General features: G+C 44.9%; 1 protein-coding gene across 4 annotated transcripts in view; it reads left to right on the top strand.

Annotated features, from left to right (window-relative positions):
- The window catches only part of TNFRSF19 (TNF receptor superfamily member 19), an 85,194-nt gene that overhangs the window by 58,204 nt on the left and 7,761 nt on the right, over positions 1 to 19,229 (top strand). For 2 of the 4 annotated variants that reach the window (XM_067016332.1, XM_067016330.1), the window contains exons 6-7: positions 15,887 to 16,051; positions 16,540 to 16,665. In XM_067016332.1, coding sequence (XP_066872433.1) covers positions 15,887 to 16,051; positions 16,540 to 16,665 — 291 coding nt within the window. The remainder of the gene's footprint in view (positions 1 to 15,886; positions 16,052 to 16,539; positions 16,666 to 19,229) is intronic. The other 2 variants (XM_067016333.1, XM_067016334.1) reach the window with 1 other exon arrangement.

The following is a 19,229-nucleotide window of genomic DNA, read 5'->3' on the forward strand; positions in this document are numbered from 1 at the left end:
TGTGAATTTTCCTTCTGAATTTTCCTGCCCTCTAGGGCCGTGTAACAAGGACCCAGGCTGTCCCATCGGTGTATTCAGCGGCCTGCCCACTACGTAGGCGGTTCGGTTGGTTTAAAAGACACTCCAGATCCCGACATCATAACAGTTAGAATATAACGTCTGGTTCCGAGTCATAGCAGGGGGAAGCATGGCTAACGCAGAAGGTTCTCGGTGGGAGGCACCACGCTAACCCTCCGTGCATCACGTCGTTCAGCTCTCACAAAAATCCTACGAGGTAGTTACTGTTATTTCCTGATTTTACCCATAAGGAAACTGGGGTTTCCTTCATTTGCTGGTGGTACCACAGCTAGTAAACGGCAGAGCCAGCTCTTAACCAAGAGTATGTGCAGCCATATAGACAATGGAATATTTCTCAGCCATAAAAAGCAATCAAATTGAGTTATTTGCAGTGAGGTGGGTGGACCTAGAGACTGTCATACAGAGGGAAGTAAGCCAGAAAGAGAAAAACAAACACCGTATGCTAACGCATATATGTGGAATCTAAAAAAAAAAAAAAAAAAAAAAAAATAGTTCTGAAGAACCTAGGGGCAGGACAGGAATAAAGACACAGACGTAGAGAATGGACTCGAGGACACGGGGACGGGGAAGGGTAAGCTGGGACGAAGTGAGAGAGTGGCAGGGACATGTATACACTACCAAACGTAAGATAGATAGCTAGTGGGAAGCAGCCGCATAGCACAGGGCGATCAGCTCGGTGCTTTGTGACCCCCTAGAGGGGTGGGATAGGGAGGGTGGGAGGGAGACGCAAGAGGGAGGAGATATGGGAACATATGTATATGTATAGCTGATTCACTTTGTTATAAAGCAGAAACTAACACACCGTTGTAAAGCAATTATACTCCAATAAAGGTGTTTAAAATAAAAGAGTATGTGCAGCATTTTACAGTAAATGTTAAAGCCAGGAAAAGAGAGAAGGAAAAAAGGATAAAGGCCCACAGATGTCCCTGTACCACACTTGGACCAGTGGGGGGAGGCTTCTGTCCAATCCTTTTTAAAAGCTGAGCTCTGGACCTTCAGCAGCAAAGTGAATTCGTCAACCAGCAGTGCTTCTAGTTCAAACAGCATCCACCTCCACGGCAGCTCTGGGAGAAAGAGCTGTGTGTTTGCTGTTTTAATTCTCACTCAGTAGAATCAGGTTCATGTAAACACAACTTGCATGAGCTCCCCTTATGTGAGCCGACGTCCACTAGAATCTGCTAGTTGTTTGTTATTACGTGTGTTATCTGGATGGTCACGGCCACTGTGTTCTGCTTCAACATCAGTAGGCCTAATTACATGCAATTGCTCTACATAATCAAAATCCTGATACTGCATTCTTTTTTTTTTTTTTTTTTTTTTTTTTTGCGGTATGCGGGCCTCTCACTCTTGTGGCCTCTCCCGTTGCGGAGCACAGGCTCCGGACGCACAGGCTCAGCGGCCATGGCTCACGGGCTCAGTTGCTCCGCGGCATGTGGGATCTTCCCGGACCAGGGCATGAACCCGTGTCCCCTGCATCGGCAGGTGGATTCTTAACCACTGCGCCATCAGGGAAGCCCCTGATACTGCATTCTTATCTTTAACCCTTTGATTGGTAATAGTGTTCTGTCAGTTCCAAACTCTTAACAATCAGTTACCTCGTTTCTCCACTGTCTTTAGTTAAGAGTTTCTACTATATAGCACAGGGAACTTACCCAATATTCTGTGAGAACCGATATGAGAAAAGAATCTAAAAAAGAATGAATATATGTATATGTATATGTATAACTGAATCACTTTGCTTTATACCTGAAACTAACACAACCTCGTAAATCAACAATGCTCCATTAAAATTAAAATATTTTTAAAAGTAAGAACAACAACAAAAAAGGATTTTCCAAGGGCAGAGATAAAGTTGCAGATAAGAACTGATAGGCCTGTTATTTAAAGAAGTTTCTTTCAATAACACACCTCTTCTTTTAATCACACACCTCTTCTAGGGTAAGAAATTCAGAAACATGTTTGGATGAAAGCTTTCCAGAATGCAAAACGGAGCTTTGATTCATATCACCAGTGTTTTCATTGCAAGATGTGGACTTTCCTTCTTTAATTCAAAAGATAATCATGCAATAATTGGAACCATTTTGGAATATTGACTATAATCATATCTTTTTAAATGTCTTGTGATAGAGAGTAATGTTTATTAATAATCTAAAGGAAAGACTGTATATAAAGATTATGAGAATAGACGTAAATGTGAAGGACACTTCCAAACGCTTTAAATTTAAGAATGCAGAGAATTATATCCACCACCCTCCCCCTCCCTCCAGTTTCCGGAAGGACACTTCACATTTTCTTCATAGTTTCCTCCCAACAAACGTAGTAACAAGCTGAGAATAGCAATAAAGCAGCGGCGGGCAGGCAGCCCAGAGGGAAACAGAAATTGATCAAGGCAGAATATGGCAGATGGAGAGAGGGCTCAGAGGTCCTCCATGGGGGTCTCAGGGTCTCCTGCTCTCAGCAACCTGAGCCACCGCCATCCCATAATCCCACAATCAGGGCGCCCAACCGTGCCCGTCACAGGGTACCCTGGGTTTCACCTTGGTTCTGTAGCCTTTCAGCTTTTACATGTCACGTTATTTATCCTCAGTGATTAGCCCAACTTGGCCAAGTGGGAAATAAAGACACAAAAGTTTACTTCTCAGAAGTGGGTTCTGCTTATGATAAAACCATATTTGTGAATCGTCTGTATCACTATTAAGAGAAGAAAGCAAGCTTGAGGCCACCTTGGGGTTCTGCCTTGATCCACTTGCATTTAAATCATGAAAGGACTGGTAATTAAGGCAGTGCCTGCAAGGGAACTTAAAAGAAGGAAACGAGCTCAGAAGTTCCGTATTTATAAACAAACGTTAAAACATTGCTCAACAAAGGAAAAATGCTTGCCTAGCTGCACTGTTTTAGATGTGCTCTCAGTTCAAAAAGGAACATCAATAAACAGTTTAGGGCACTAACTTGGGAACTCAGCACTCAGAGCATGTTTGAAAACTGGTGTGACACGATGAACTTTTGGTTTCACTTGCACACAACTGACTGCCCCAAATACAGATGTTACAAGATGGTCTGGCCAATGTTTACTAGGGTCAGAGTCTGGTAAACAGAAATGTCAAGTTGAATGATTTGGGTGAAGCTTCAAAAGTAAGGTCAGAATGATTCCTTTTAAAAAAAGATGCAAATCCTAGTATAATCCTCTATCATACCTTTGAAAAATGATACTTTCTTAATGTAAATAATCTTGCTTAATAAGTAATGAAATCTTGCTTGAGTTGTGATTACTATTTGTTATAAACTCCCACTGAGCTTTGCTCCTCTTATTTTACTTTGTGATGTCGTATTTTGAAATCACATTTTAGTTTCATTTTAATTCAGAGATTCATTCAACAATAAATTTGTAGGCAGCTGCAATGGGCAAGGTCAGTAATTTTTTAAAAATATGATAGTTCTATTTGTAATTTTTTAGGAACCTCCATATTGTTTTCCATAGTGGCTGCACCAATTTACATTCCCACAAACAGTGCAGGAGGGTCCCCTTTTCTCCACATTCTCACCAACACTTGTTATTTCTTGTCTTTTTGATGATAGCCATTCTGACAGGTGGGAAGTGATATCTCACTGTGGTTTTGGTTTGCATTTCCCTGATGATTAGTGATGTTGAGCATTTCATTCTGTCTGTTGGCCATCTGTTGTCTCCTTTTGAAAAATGCCTGTTCAGGTCCTCTGCCCTTTTTTCAATCAGGTTGTTTGGGTTTTTTTGATATTCAGTTGTATGAGTCCTTTATATATGTTGGATATTAACCCCTTATCAGTCATATCATTTGCAAATATCTTCTCCCATTCAGTAGGTTGGGTTTTTTTTGTTTGGTTGATGGTTTCCTTTGATGTGGAAAAGCTTTTTAGTTTGATTAGGTTCCAATTGTTTCATTTTGCTTTTGTTTCCCTTGTCAGTTTTTGAGAGGAGACAGATCTCGAAAACTATTGCTAAGACCAGTGTCAAAGAGAGTACTGCTTGTATTTTCTTCCAGGTGTTTTATGGTCTTTTCATTTAGGTCTTTAATCCATTTTGAGTTTATTTTTGTATACAGTGTGAGAAAATGTTCTAGTTTCATTCTTTTGCATGTGGTTTTCCAAGCACCACTTATTGGAGAGACTGTCTTTCTCCACTGTATATTCTTGCCTCCTTTGTTGTAGATTAATTGACCATAGGTGCATGGGGTTATTTCTGGGCTGTGCTGTTCCACTGATCCATGTACCTGTTTTTGTGCCAATACCATACTGTTTTGATGACTGTAGCTTTTGTAGTATAGTCTGGAGTCAGGGGGCGAAAAATCACAACTCTGTTTTAACTTTCCTCTGGACTTGTTGAAATTTGATTTCTGTAACCAATCCCCCAAGTAAATCCTGATGTTGCTTAGTTATTTAAGAACTAGGAGATTCGATGAAGACCTGCTTCATCCTTTCCATACTGGACATCTGGATGCCATTTAGGTTGAGTTTAGAAGATGGGGGAGTGGAGATGTTTCCAGGCCTGAGTCTCTTAACAGCAGAGATATGGAAGGGAGGAGGAGATCCCCAAGAGACCGGCTGTTGACTGCAGAGCACTGCCACTTGCCTCATGGTGGCACTCGCTGGATTTGGGGCAGCTGTGGTGTTCTGAGAGGAGGACCTGAAAGTGTTACAAGAGTTGTTGGATTTGAACAAATCTGCTTGGATCGGAGCAGCCCAGTCTGAGCCTGGCCACCACCGCTTTGCTCACATCTTCTCTGGGGGCACACGGCATGTCTCTCTGGGTGCTGGGTGTACGGAGAACCACCGGCTCGGGGCAGGTGCAGGCAAGGACTCTTGCTGATATATTGTTTTTATCGTGAAAGGGTTAGGGTTTTGTCAAGTACTTTTTTAGCATAAATGAGATGATCATGTGTTTTTTTCCCTTTCATTTTACGTATTACGTTGATTGATTTTTTTTTTATGATTAATCATCATTGCCTTCATGGGATACATCCCACTTGGTCATGGTGTATAATCCTTTAATATGCACTGACTTTGATTTGCTACTATTTTTGTTGAGGGTTTTTCATATATATTTGTAAGGGATCTTGATCTGTAGTTTTCTTTCCTTACACTGCCTTTATCTGGCTTTGGTATCAGGGTAATGTTGGCCTCATAGAATGAGTTAGGAACTCTTCTTTCCTCTTCATTTTTTGGAAGAGTTTGAGAAGGAATGGTTTTGATTTTTCTTTAAATATTTGGTAGAATTCACCATTGAAGACTTCTGGTTCTGGGCTTTTCTTTGTCGGGAGGTTTTTTTGGTGGTGGTGGTGGTGGTGGTGGTGGGTTTTTTGTTTTTGTTTTTTTTCTTTTGCGGTACATGGGCCTCTCACTGTTGTGGCCTCTCCCATTGCGGAGCACAGGCTCCAGACACACAGGCTCACCGGCCATGGCTCACGGGCCTAGCCGCTCCGTGGCATGTGGGACCTTCCCAGACCAGGGCACGAACCAGTGTCCCCTGCATCGGCAGGCAGACTCTCAACCACTGCGTCACCAGGGAAACCCTGTCAGGAGGTTTTTGATTACTGATTCCATCTCTTTGTCATGAGATGGGATATGAGATAATAGTCTCTCTATTTTGATTTTCTGTCTCTTCTGTGTCAGTTTTGTTGGCTCGTGTATTTCTAAGAATTTTTCTATTTTACCTAGTTTATCCAATTTGTTGGTGTATTGTTGTTCATAATATTCTCTAATAACCTTTTTATTTCTGTAAAGTCCATAGCAATGTCTGCTCTTTCATTTCTGATTTTAGTTATTTGAGTCTTCTCCCTTTTTTTCCTGTCAATCTAAGTTTCATCAATTTTGTTGATCTTTTCAAAGAACCATCTTTTGGTTTTATTGCTTCTGTCGTTTTTCTCTATTTATTTGTCTCTGCTCTAATCTTTATGATTTCATTCCATCTGCTAGCTTTTGGTTTAGTTTGCTCTTATTTTTCTAATGTCACAAAGTTAAACATTAGGTTATTGATTTTAGATCCTTTTAAATGTAGACATTTGCTGCTATAAATTTCCCTCTAAGCACTGCTTTTGCTGTATCCCGTAAGTTTTGATATGTCGTTTTTTATTCTTATTCCTCTCAAAGTATTTTCTAATTTCCTTTGTGATTTCTTCTTTAACCCATTGGATATTTAAGAGTATATTATTTAATTTCTGCATATTTGTGAACTTCCCAGTTTTCCTTGCATTATTGATTTCTAGTTTAATTCCATTGTGGTTGGAAAAGTTACTTTCTATGATTTTAGTCTTTTTAAAGCTATTGAGACATGTTTTGTGACCTAACATGTGGTCTATCCTGAAGAATATTCCACATGTACTTGAGAAGAATATATGTTCTGTGATTGTTGAGTACTTCCTATTATTCTTAGAATAGGATTCAAGCTCCTCACTACAGTTTACAAATCCCTACATGCACTGATCCTGACCAGTTCTCTGGCACTGTCTCCTTCCACTCTGCTCTTGGTTTGCCCAGGAATTCTTTTTATTTCCTGACTTACTAATTAACTTAATGCTTTAGTGTAATAACATTAAATAGATGAATGACTGGTTAACTTAATTCCTTAGTGAAATAACAATAATGTACCTTTTGATACCGTGTGGAACCATTGCTGTATATCTTCGTGAAAAGTTTATAAACATATATGGAAAAAGATTGAATGTAAATGTTCATAGCAACGTTATTCATAATAACCAAAAGGTGGAGACAACTCAGATATCCACCATCTGATGAATGAATAAACTAAATGTGGTCCATCCATACAGTGGAATGTTATTCAGTCGTAAAAAGGAATGAAGTTCTGATGCATGCTGTAACATAGGTGAAACTCGAAGACATTCCGCTAAGTGAAAGAAGCCAGACACAAAAGGTCACATGATATTTTATGATTCCATTTATATGAAATATCCAGAATAGTCAGATTCATAGAGACAGAAAGCAGATTAGTGCTTACCAGGACATGGGGCAAAAAGTGGGAGAAAAACCATCACTTTAGTGGTGATGGTTACACAATGTTGTGAATGTACTCAGTGTCACTAAAGGTAAATTTTATGTTATGTATATTTCACCACAATAAAAAAGAAAGTCAATTCCGTTTAAAAAATATATTTTCTTCCGTGCAAACAGAAAAAAAACCTCATTTTCAAATAATGTTTTTTATCAGTTATTGAAAAACAAACCACATAGTTCAAAGACCAAAGTTCAAAATGAAAAATAAGTAAAATGATAAAGACTCACTCTTTTACATTACATCCAGTGTCAGAGTGCTTGATATAAAATGGATTTTAGAAATCCACCTATTTTATTTATTGTTTATTTCAGAGGAATATGCCGCTGGCTTGAACTCCAAAGGGTTTATCTCAACAGATAAATGAAATCTGGTGGTAGGCAGTGCAGAGGATGTAGAGCAGGGATCGGTAAACTACTGCTCTTTCTATGGGAATATAGTCCTAGCCATTCATGTACATATTGCGTATGGCTCCTTTTCACTGCAGTAGCAGAGTTGAGTGGTTGCAAACCTTTACAGGAAAAGTTTGCCCACCCTCAGTTTAGATACTTCATTGAGCATTTGACATCACTGAGTATTCAAGCCTCCTCCACAAGGTACTCCAACATCCTCAGTAGCAAACTTTTATCCCCACGGCTGGCCAAAAAAACCAACCCGGGCACATTTAGGTAAGGATATCTCCATGAATAAGAATTACACAGTTTTTTCCTCCCAGCTGGATTATCACTTGCCTGAGGACAAGAACCATACTTTATATTTACTTATATTCTTTATACTTTGCATTTAGAAAAGTAAGAAATAGTTTGATTAGGTCTACAAAAAAATCAGAGGAAAATACTCAGGGACACTTTTGATACTCTCTGTCTTCATTTCTCAGAAATAAATTACTGATATTATTTTTCTACATGTTCCTTTGTTATCCATAATCAGCAAATTCCACTTGGAAAGAAAAAGGAACAGTGCTATTCTAGCATGTCAAATAAAAGGTAATCATGTCTTCTTGCCCTTCCTTCATCATCATTATCATCATCATTATTATTATTTTAAATAAAACCAAGGATACTTCAAGTGCCCCCCCAAAAAAAAAAGAATAGACGCTTTCTTTTAATGTGTGTGTCCCTTATAACTAGGGGCAGGCAGGGCAAGAGAAAGAGGAGGAGGTGAGAAAAAAACAAATGTAAATCGTAATTGCATATCAAGACCCTCATCTAAATTAGAAGAGGATCTATGTATAAAATAAATAAGATACACGGATATAATGTGCCACACAGGGAATATAGCCTATATTTTATTATAACTATAAATGGAATATAACCTTTAAAAATTGGGAATCGCTATGTTGTCACACCTGAAATTTATATAATTCTGTACATCAACTATACCTCAATAAACAAATAAATAAATTAGAAGAGGGAAGAAAAAAATCCAACTATTTTGTTTATTGGCAGACTTCTTCAGTACATCTGGAATTCATACATTGAGTGTTACCATAGATATTTTTGTTTAACCAGTTTAGATTAACAAGAGAAACCTTACACTCCAGGACTATATCCTCGCCTCAGTCAAGATTGCAAAATGCTCTTTGTGAATATATTTTTTTAATGAAAGGACATAGCTAGACATAGATTCATCAGGTTTTACATTTGAACAGTTATTCAGCATGGGGTTTTTTGGTTGGTAGTGGTTGTGGTGATGAAAGAGCACAGAAAGCAACGGATTGATTTGTACTTTCCTTGAAAGAAATATAAAAGTCAAAGATAAAATAGATTACTGAAAATTATTAGCAAACGTCTCAACTGTAAGTTTATCTTCCTGAACTAATTGTTGATTGAGTTGCATGTGCCCAAGCGCGGTCATCGACAAGTGAAAAGGCTCACATTTCCAATTCTGTTGGAGTTTCCAAAGTGACCTGTCACACAGCGTGACACCTGCTGTATTATTTTCTTATGTGAACTCTCTGATGAAAATGCAAGGCATTAGTGAGACCTTAAACGTGGAAGCCCAGACAGAAGCGTAATTAGTTCATTTACAACTGGTTCTTCCCTACTCTATGCATCTGACACCCATCCAGTTCTACCATACAGACCTTAAAAAGAACATTTAAAAAATAAATTTAAGGAGCCATATGTTCTTTTGCACTGCGATTACATGCCAGAGCCTCCTTAATCGTGGGGCAAGAGAGGTTGAATTTGTGAAGCTCTGTTTGTGTTTTAAGTTAGGTCAAGTTATATTGTATATGTTAGCTAATTAAGTAGAATTTACTGGTCTGTCCAAAATCTGAACTAGCAGTCCTTCACACCGTAGTATATTTTTTTGCCCTAAGCAATATCGTTGGAATATTGGAAGGAGCATAGCTTAATTTTTTTTAAAAAGAGCAGACAGACAAATCGGGCCTCAATGTAGGTTCAACAACCTGGTGGTGATTCAAATGAGAAACTTTTTATAGATTTGTACAGATGTCTTCATTTTTAAAAAATAATTTATCTTTTATTCAAATCGTTGAATACTTTGTATTACAGTAAATTTGATTGAAAAAAATGAGGAAAGAAATCAGTTTTTTAAAATATACTCGTGTTGAAATCAAACAAGCCAGCCAAACGTAGTACAAACCAAGGAACCCCCGTAGTTTGCTTTGCTTTCCAGACGATGAATACCCAATGGTGGTTTAAACGAAAAGCTGTTTATAGATCTGAACAGACGTCTTCGTCTGTAAAACCCTGGCTGTGAAGGATTATCATGACATTTCAAGAGTGGGTCGTAAGAGGCTGGCCCTCTGTAGGTGTTTGGTGTGTGGCATCTGTGATAATGTTGGTGATTTTGGATGACTTTCTACAAAAAAAAAAAAAAAAAAAATTCATGGGCTTCTGTTGTCAGCAGACCTCTAAATGTTCGTGTAATTTTCCCCACCCCTCTGAGTGGTTTTAGGGGGAGGGAGTGGGTAAAAAGGTAAGATAAAGAGGCCTAATTTGGTAAAACCATAGGAATGTGATTTAATCGTTCCCTGTATCCAGTTTGCCTAAGGGTCAGTTTCAGAAGTTGACACCAAAGCAGCTTTTGCTGGAAGACGTGATTGACCTCCTGAACGTCCTCTCCTTTTCTGGCTTCTTTGGTAATTCACTCTAAATCAGTTGTTGCTACGTGTGGATTTTTAACTAAGATTACGTTTGGCGGACAGTAACTTAAATGAGATCCCTTTTCGATGCGCCCGTGGGGTGCTGATTCAGATTGAATAGCGAGAGCTAAATTTTTGTCTCATTCTCACTCTGAGGTTATAGCCGATAGATAACCTTCAAGGTTTGTGTATTGATAAATCTGCGCAACCCTTGCTTTTTCTCCCAGAGTCAAATTAACATCACGCAAAGTTAAGTGCCTGCAGATGCAACTGTTATTTTCCTCCAGCTGTTTGCACCTGTACTGTCACCAGCCAGAGGTGGAGGGATAAAGGCCAGACGCATTGCAGGTATAATCTCACCCCAGTGACCGGTCAGTGTGTCATTTAACCAACTTTGGGGAATACTTAGCGTTTTCCAGTTTCTTTCACAGACACGCATTCGTTTCATCGTTTACATTTATTGGGCACCAGCTGCGTGCCCAGAACTCTTGTAAGTATCGTCAGTACAGAGGTGAACAAAACCGATGGCATCTCCGCCCTTGCGGAGCCTGTATTTCAGGGAGGGGTTTAATTGGCTGTGCTCAAGGCTAAGCAGCTGTAACGGGGAAGCCCCCCAATACTGCAGCCGCTGTAAGACAGCGGGTCCTCTCCGTCCTCTAACCGTCCAGGTGGAGAAGCTGGGCTGCAGGTGTCCTTCAGAGGCCCAGTGTCTGGCCCCAGCCTTTGGGTAGCTTCCTCACCTGTCCTCCTCACCCATAGGATCCAGACTGGGCTGCTGCTACGTGCAGCTTCAGCCCCAGTAAAGGGGACTCCGGAGTAATTTGTCCCTCAAGCGGAGATGCCACGGATGCCGCACCATCCCCTCCGCTCATCCGGCCGGGCCCCCCCGCCCCGACTCTGATTCGGACGCATCTGGCAAATGTCGCCTCTTGCTGGACCAGCTTAAACACAAGGCAGGGGGGTGGGTTTGGGGCACGGAGTGGGCTGTACTGCTCCCACCACAGCGGGGAATGACAAGGAAGCACCCACGTTAAATATATGAAATGTCAGGTGGTGGCAAGCGCTGGGGAGGAAAGGAAAGCGGGGGGCCATTGGAGAGAGATGACAGTTTTAAGGAGTTGAGCAGGGAAGCCTCACTGAGTAGGTGACACCTGAGGGAAGAGCTACACAGCAGCAAAGGGGTGGTGCTCGCAGCCCCGGGGAGGGCGCTGCAGACCGAGGCCCCGGCAGGGAGGAGAGATTCGTGGGGCGCAGGGCGGGTGCCGGGTGTGTGTGTGGGGGGGGGTCGGGGTGGTGGAGAGCTCGTCTGGGGATATGCCGGGCTTCAGGTGCTTCCCCCTCCACGTGGCGACGTCCCGCTGGCCGTTGGGTTTGTGACTCTGGAGTTGGGAATGTAAAGTTCAGAGAAGCGAGATGCAGCGTCTGACTCAGTCCTGTTCTTTACCGTAAAGACCGCCCCCATCTCTGGGGGGAGAAGCCGGCCAGGCCACAGAGAGGTCCCGGGCTCCTGACCGCAGACCTGTGCGGGTGTGCAGGTGTGCATGGAAGCCCGCTCCGCCCTGAGAGAGATTCTCATGGCCCCTCGCAGTGGATCTCGGTGCCACCTACGTGCCACTGTGTGATCGTCCCTGGGGAGGCTGAGGTCCAGGGAGGGGCCACGTGGTGCCACCCAGTTCCCTCCTCCTTGCTCAGCACCCTCTGTGGAGAGTGGGCTCTGGGAAGAGAGAGCTTCTGTTCAGCAGGTCTTTAAACACAGCCACCTCGGGCGTGAGAGAGGTTGAACGAGCAGGGGGCTCTGGAGGAAGCAGAGCTGCAGTCGCTAGTAGAGGGCGTCTGGGCGCCGCCCCTCCTGCCATCCCGCCCTCGAGTCCTTTCCGCAGAGTTTCCCCTCTGCCCAGCTCGTCATGCGACACTGAGATCCACGCTGGGCCAGGGGCCCTCAAGTGGAACCAGCTTCCATGCACACCTGCGCACCTGCACACGTGGACAGGTGTGTGATCGGGAGGCCCGTGGTCTCTCTGGGGCCCGGCCGGCTTCTCCCCACAGAGATGAGTCCCGTTCCGCTCGTCGTTACCGGCCAGATGTCTTACCTGCATCCCTGGACAGGGTGGCCCACCGGCAGGGATCCGAAGGCCAGGCTCCGGTTCTCAAGCTGCCTGCGTGTTGCTGTGTGACCTTGAGCAAGTCCCTCAGAGTCTGGGTCTTCTCCTCTGTAAATGGAGGGTGGTCAGCGGACTTCACCCCGTCGTCAGGAGGGTGGGCTCACCGGAGGTGCATGTCAGCGTCCGGTGGAGGAAAGCACGCCGAGGTCCACTCCGGCCTGAGCTCCTCCTCAGACTTTCCCGAAAGCAGTCGGGGCCCGGCAACAAATCCCCGCAACGCACACGTCTCCGCAGCCACGTTCCGAAGCTCTTTGGAGGCTGGGGCGCACGGGCGGCGTCTCGGCTACTCGTATTCGCTCACCTTGTCGCGCTGCAAAGCGGGGAGCAGGCCTTACAGAGACACTGGCCAGGCCTCGCAGGCGACCCCCGTGTTCTCATCTGTGCAGATCCTCACTCGGCGAGCGACGTGCCGCGCGTAGGACCGAGGCGTCTCAGTCGCTGCGGGACACTCAGTACCTCGTCGCCCCGTCGAGCTGAGCCCACTGAAGTGTTCGGTGTGAAACCGAACCCGTGTACGGTGTGTCCTGCAGCATAAAATTTAAGCGAAGGAACAGCTCTCACTCTGAAGTAACCTGCCAAAGGGGGTGGTGCTGAGATCAGGGAGGAATCTGATAACGTAATTGGTGAGGGTGAGACGTGCCTTTGCATCCCAGAAAAGTTAAAACTTTCCGGAGAATGTGGGTAGTGTGATTCCCGATTCCTTGGAATTACCCTCAGGATCCTAGCAAGGTGAGGGTGAGACGCCTTGAGGCCTCGAGGTGCTTGATCAGGGAATTGAGTTAAAGCCGTGGGCGGAAAGAATCTTGAACCTCAGTATCATGGCAGCAGCTACAGGTCAGAGAAGCGATCGTGTTTGGTTTGCAGTCGATAAATCCTTTTCTGAGCCGGACCTGAGCGCGGTAGAAGCCACTTCACACAGCTGGCACCGCTCCCTCCCCTCTGTTTTTACTGCTCCAGTCAAAAGAATGATAAGAAAATAGGCTTTTATCGGGAACTGATGTGAATGAGTTTCTGAGGGTGGTTCTAAAATCTAATGATATTCGCCCCAGTGTCTCATAGCTTCTGTAGTTATGTCTGCATTGCTGGTGTGACTGACTGGAGAATGATGAACCCATTTCCCATTAAAAAACAAAAAAAAAGACGGTGTTTGCTGTCTGGGTTGTCGTAAACTTGTCCACATAAACAAGAATAAAGAATGTGGCTTTCGGAGCGTGCTTCCCGTGGGGACTCTTGGGAGGGGTGCCTTTTCGTATACAGGTGTCAAAAACTGAGAGGTGAAACGTCCGTATTTTTCTTGTTCATCTTCAGCTGCTCCTGCCTGGGAAATGCACAGAGAAATAGCTTATTTGGTGTAATTAGGCTTGAAATGGATGTTACTATGACAACTCAGTAGCGTTGAAATCACACTATTCGTGTGCCCTTCCTTGGAAAGATATGTGTTACCAAGACTTTTCCGATTGGCTTGGGGGAAAATAAACCCTGAGCCACAAACCACCAAATTAAAAATATAATACCCGTTTGAGGGCATTTCAGCTTATTCGTGTTAGAAACAGTTCCTTTTCTATGAAGGCAAGGAAATTGACTCATCCATTTTAGAAAGGTTGTAAACAATAAGAACCCAGAAGACTCTAATCTTGATCTACTTTAACCTGAATTCCCGGTCCTTGGTAGGGTTTTCCTGAATATCTAATACTCCATTGATCAATGAGTTTAACTTAATCCTTACATCCTAGTTAAGAACTTTATCTTCGACTCAAATAATGTATTCAGTCTCATTTGGATAACAGTTCTGCTAAAGCCTGCTATTGACTAGAGCTTGGTTATTTGGTGGAAAGTTTCAGCCAAGGGGCCCGATCTCACTCTGAACTAAACCACTTTCTCACAAACGTAAATCACCTTCACCATTTGGTCGCCATAGGTAACACTTAATGTTTCCCAAGCGTAGCCCACGGTTTTACTTGCATTCGCTATAAATTCCTATTCGTGTGTTTACTTATCAGTGTTTGCACAGCTGTGCTTGTGTTCATAGGTCCTCTTGTGAATTTGTCCACTGACAGAGGCTGTTTCAGGTTTAGATTTCATCTCTATCAGGTCAGAGGTGTAATCTATTGAACTTGCTGCTGTATGATGAACATCTAACGTGTGTGATTTGATTATGACAGTATGTCTACGTAGCTAGAAGCGCTATTTTTTTGGTGAATATTAAAACGTGTTTACAAACAGATATCCTTCAAAATGTATGATTGGATTGAGATTCTTATTCATCCAGGTCCAAGGCATATGGTTTATGTGCCTTGCCCAGTGGCGCTACGACACATGTACGAGGGTGGCCCAGAATCACCGAGTGTAGGTACACCAAGATCCAACGTTCCAAAACGATCGCTGCCGCGCTGTCGTATTTTTATGGTTCAATAATATCAGCCCTGAAGTTTCTCTCCGGCTCCAGCCTCAGGGCTCGTACAGTGGAAACCGGGCTTCAGGGCTTGGGATGGGGGTGGGGCCTGTGCAGCCAAGAGTGGGGAGAAAGTACCAGGTGGTCTTTTGTGCCGTGTGCAGCACAGATGCAGACACCAACCTGTCGTCTCTAGGGCTGCCAAGTCCGTTACCGTCACCGTGAGCCACGGGGGAGAACGGCCCTCAAGATGTGCTTTGTCCAACTTGAGATGTGCTGTCAGTCTGAGGTCACAACGGTGTTCGTTTTTTATTTCTCCAAAACTTAGGTGTTGTTCAGTAATTTAACAGCTAAGGCGTTAAAAAAAAAATGTTCACTGTCTCCGGAAGTGGGGGCCTCCTGTGAGGTTATGAATGATCCAAGTCCTGCTTTCCCCCTAAAGTTGACCCCCAAAGCATACTTCAGTTCGGCCTGCTTAGAACCGTAGAAGGTCTGGCTCCAATTAAAGAGCGCATGTCGAGGGCTTCCCTGGTGGCGCAGTGGTTGAGAGTCCGCCTGCCGATGCAGGGGACACGGGTTCGTGCCCCGGTCCGGGAAGATCCCACATGCCGCGGAGCGGCTGGACCCGTGAGCCGTGGCTGCTGAGCCTGCGCGTCCGGAGCCTGTGCTCCGCAACGGGAGAGGCCACAGCAGTGAGAGGCCTGCGTACCGCAAAAAAAATAAATAAATAAATAAATAAAAAATAAAAAAAAAAGAGCGCATGTCGAGTGCTTGCTCTGTGGCCCACGCCGCCAGGGGCCGGGGAGCAAGAGCAAGATAGCAGATTCCCAAGTCACAGACGCTTCTGGCCCGACGGGCCCGACAGCACACGCGTCAGGGCTGCGCGGGGTTGCTGCCGTGGGGACAGAGGAGCGTCGCGGGTAGAGGTGCGGTATTCAGGCGATCTCCCGGGCGGAGGGAGGGTCTGGGCCCGCTAGAACACCTCCCCCTGGGCTCGTCGATGTTGCGTGAAGGCCGCTGCCGCAGGGGACCCCGAGTTCGGTGCGAGCACCCGAGTCCCTTGGGTGGTCGAGACGTGCTGACTCCATCCCCGTGGTTTTCAGGTACCAGCAGGGTCAACCTGGTGAGGATCCCGTCCACGGCCTCCAGCCCGCGGGACACGGCCCTGGCTGCCGTGATCTGCAGCGCCCTGGCCACCGTGCTGCTGGCCCTGCTCATCCTCTGCGTCATATATTGTAAGCGGCAGTTTATGGAGAAGAAACCCAGCTGTGAGTTCTGAGCTCTTTCTGTGTCTTAGCATCTTGGTGAAGGGCGTCGGTCATCGCTGCCGTCCGGGTGTTCCACGAGAGCCTGAGAGGAGAGTCGGGTTGCAGCCAAAGGGACAGAGAGAACACGTGGAAACAGGCATCCCGGGGGCCTGCTCCTCCCCAAGAAGCCTCCTGCCGAAGGGCGCTGAGGGCGCGGCCACCGGGCAGCCATCACTTCCCGGGGATCTGAGGAGGCGGGGGTAGCCCCGCCCCTCGGCAGAAACACGGCTCGTCTGAGTTCTGGCAACACAAGTACCTTACATGTTGAGCTGTCTTGACCGATTGTTTCATATCTTTGCTTCCGTGTAAGAAGAAGTCTTTTTAAATGTGAACAACAGCTCTCCTTTCCTTTATAACTGCAAAAGCTGGGGTAGTTCTGGTTGCACTGGGATGTTTGTGGGCTCCTCCCGGGGGAGCTGTCCTGCTGACCGAGTTCTCGGCCTCCGCAGGGTCCCTGAGGGCACAGGACCTGCAGTACAACGGTTCGGAGCTGTCCTGTTTCGACAGACCTCGGCTCAGCGCCCCTGCGGCCCGCGCCTGTTGTCAGTGCCGCCGGGACTCGGCCCAGACCTGCGGTAAGTTCGGCGCTTGGGCGCCCCTGGGAATGCAGGCCCTGAAGCTGCAAAGAGCTGCTCCCACTCCGTTTTCTAGTTAAAGCTAATCCAGTTCAGCCATTCTCCCCCCGTCCCCTGATATTTGGGGTGTTTCGTGTCTCTCAAGTATTTAACAGGAAGGAAGCAGCTCATTAAAAGTCTAGAATTTCTCAGTAACTTTTTAAGCAAGTTTGCCTTTATGTTGGGGTGAATTGATTGAAAATAATATGAGCCTTTTGTAGAGCAGGGGATCCATCTCCTTTCTTGTCTGGTGGATGCCAACTGAACCTGCATGTAAGTGTCTTAGTGTGTTTGGGGATATCTTAAAGAAGAGGGAGGAGGGAGACCTATGGCAGGGTTTTCCACAGACCATAATTGCCTCTGGGGTTATTGACAGAAGTGAAAGTTTAGGGAAGTCCAGGCAGACCCCAGAGATACTGTGGGTTCGGTTCCAGACCCCTGCAATAAAGTGAATATTGCAATGAAGCGAGTCACGTGATATCTGGGGGCTTCCCAGTGCATATAACAGTTATGTTTGCACTGTACTGTCGTCTACTAAGTGTGCAACAGCATTATGTCTAAAAAAATAATGCATACACCTTAATTTAAAAATACTTTATTGCTGAAAAATGCTAACCGTCATCTGAGCCTTCAGCGAGTATGGTAATAACATCAGAGATCCCTGATCACAGATCAGCATAACAAATACAATAATAATGAAAAAATAATGAAAAATTCAAAATATTGGGAGAATTACCAAAATGGGACACAGACACAAAGTGAGGAGATGCTGTAGGAAAAATGCCGTCGATAGACCTGCTCGACGCAAGGTGGCCACAAACCTTCCCTCTGGGAAAAAGCAACAACTGAGGCACGACACAGCCAGGTCTGCCTGTGATTCAGATGGACTCGGTTTCTAACGTGGGCAAAAACGGGCAAAGGTAACACCAGCTGGCACACTTCCTGCCCCTGTCCCCACAAACTCACCTCCTCTGCAAAGTAAAAATCGACGCGGCCGCAGCCCTTGCGGAAGCCTGCCCTCCGCCTGCTCCTCACCTCACAGGTCCCCCGGCACCTGTGGTTGCAGTAGCGCAGCAGCGTTTTGTCTCCTGTAACCTTCCTCGAAGTTAAACCTTTCCCAGTTCAGTTGCTGATTGTCTCAGAACTGTCCGATCTTTCTTTTCAAGAAATTGAAGGGTTCAGCTTCTCACTCTAATATTGAATATGTGGGATAAGGCATCTTCAATGTAATTATTTCTCTGCTGGCCACTACCGTCTTCTGCTTTAGGGTTAAGAGTAAAACATGGGATTTCCATAGCGCGCGGGGATCTGGTTTTGCCTTTGCCTGCAGAGATCGTAGACTCAGCTCCTGGCAGCACCGATGCCTTGGTGATTCTCAAGGCGGCGCAAGCACTGCATTTTCTAGGTGCTGTGCCAGGCACTGGCCCTAGATCAGAGTTAGCAAAGAGGATCGCTTGAGAGAGAAACTTGGGTTTGAAATGGGATCACGTACAGCTTCGTGCAAACTCTGCCTCATCGTCACTTCTATCTGAAAAGAAAGATTAAATACGCGGATGGCTTTGTTGCAGGTTTTTGTCATAGAACGCAGAGACTGGACAGAATCCGCCCCCGCAGTCACCTGCCCAGGTGCAGTGTCGCTCATCATATACATTGCTTCTTCCTTAGTGGCAGTGCCTATTTTCTTTTCACTTTTATTCGGACATAATTTCAGGCTTACGAAAATGTTGAAAGAATAGGACAAAGAATTCCCACATACCCTGTACCTAGATGCCCCCAGTATTAACATTTTATCTCATTTCCACATTTGCTTTATCATTTGTAATCTCTTTCTAAGTGTGGTGGGTGTACACAGTCGACCCTTGAACAACTTGGGGGTTAGGGGCACCCAGCCTCCGCCCAGTCAAAAATCAGCGTGTAACTTCTAGTCGGCCCTCTGTATCTGCGGCTTCTCTGTGTTCACGGTTTCTCCGTATCCGTGGTCCTGCATCCTCGGAGCCAAATACCCACCGGTCGTGTGGCACTGTAGTACTTACTGTTGAGGAAAATCCTCCAATACGTGCAAATCCACGTTGCTCGAGGGCCAACTGTGTGCTTTACAAAGACGTGTACACAGTTTTAAAATTTCCTTTTAAAAATCAGTTGCAGGGGGTTCACTGGTGGCCTAGAGGTTGGGATTCTGGGCTTTCACTGCCGTGGCCTGGGTTCAGCCCCTGGTTGGCGAACTGAGATCCCAGAAGCTGTGCAGTGCAGCCAAAAAAAGAGAAAAATCTGTTGCAGATAAAGGTGTCCCTTTACTTCAGTGCTTGTTTCCTAAGAACAAGAATGTTCTCTCATACAGCAGCACGATTAATGCTGATTTCCTGATTTTGTCTGTATGTTTTACTACGTTTCTAGTTTTATAAAATCAGAACTACATATGTCTGTATATGGAGAGAGAGAAGTCCAGAAGGCTGTTCAGAAATGTGGACAGTGTTTTGAAGCTTATGGAATTAAGGAAGATTTATTTTTTAATTTCTGATCTAATC

Source organism: Kogia breviceps, chromosome 16 (genome assembly GCF_026419965.1).
Source record: "Kogia breviceps isolate mKogBre1 chromosome 16, mKogBre1 haplotype 1, whole genome shotgun sequence".
Classification (NCBI taxonomy): Eukaryota; Metazoa; Chordata; class Mammalia; order Artiodactyla; family Physeteridae; genus Kogia; species Kogia breviceps.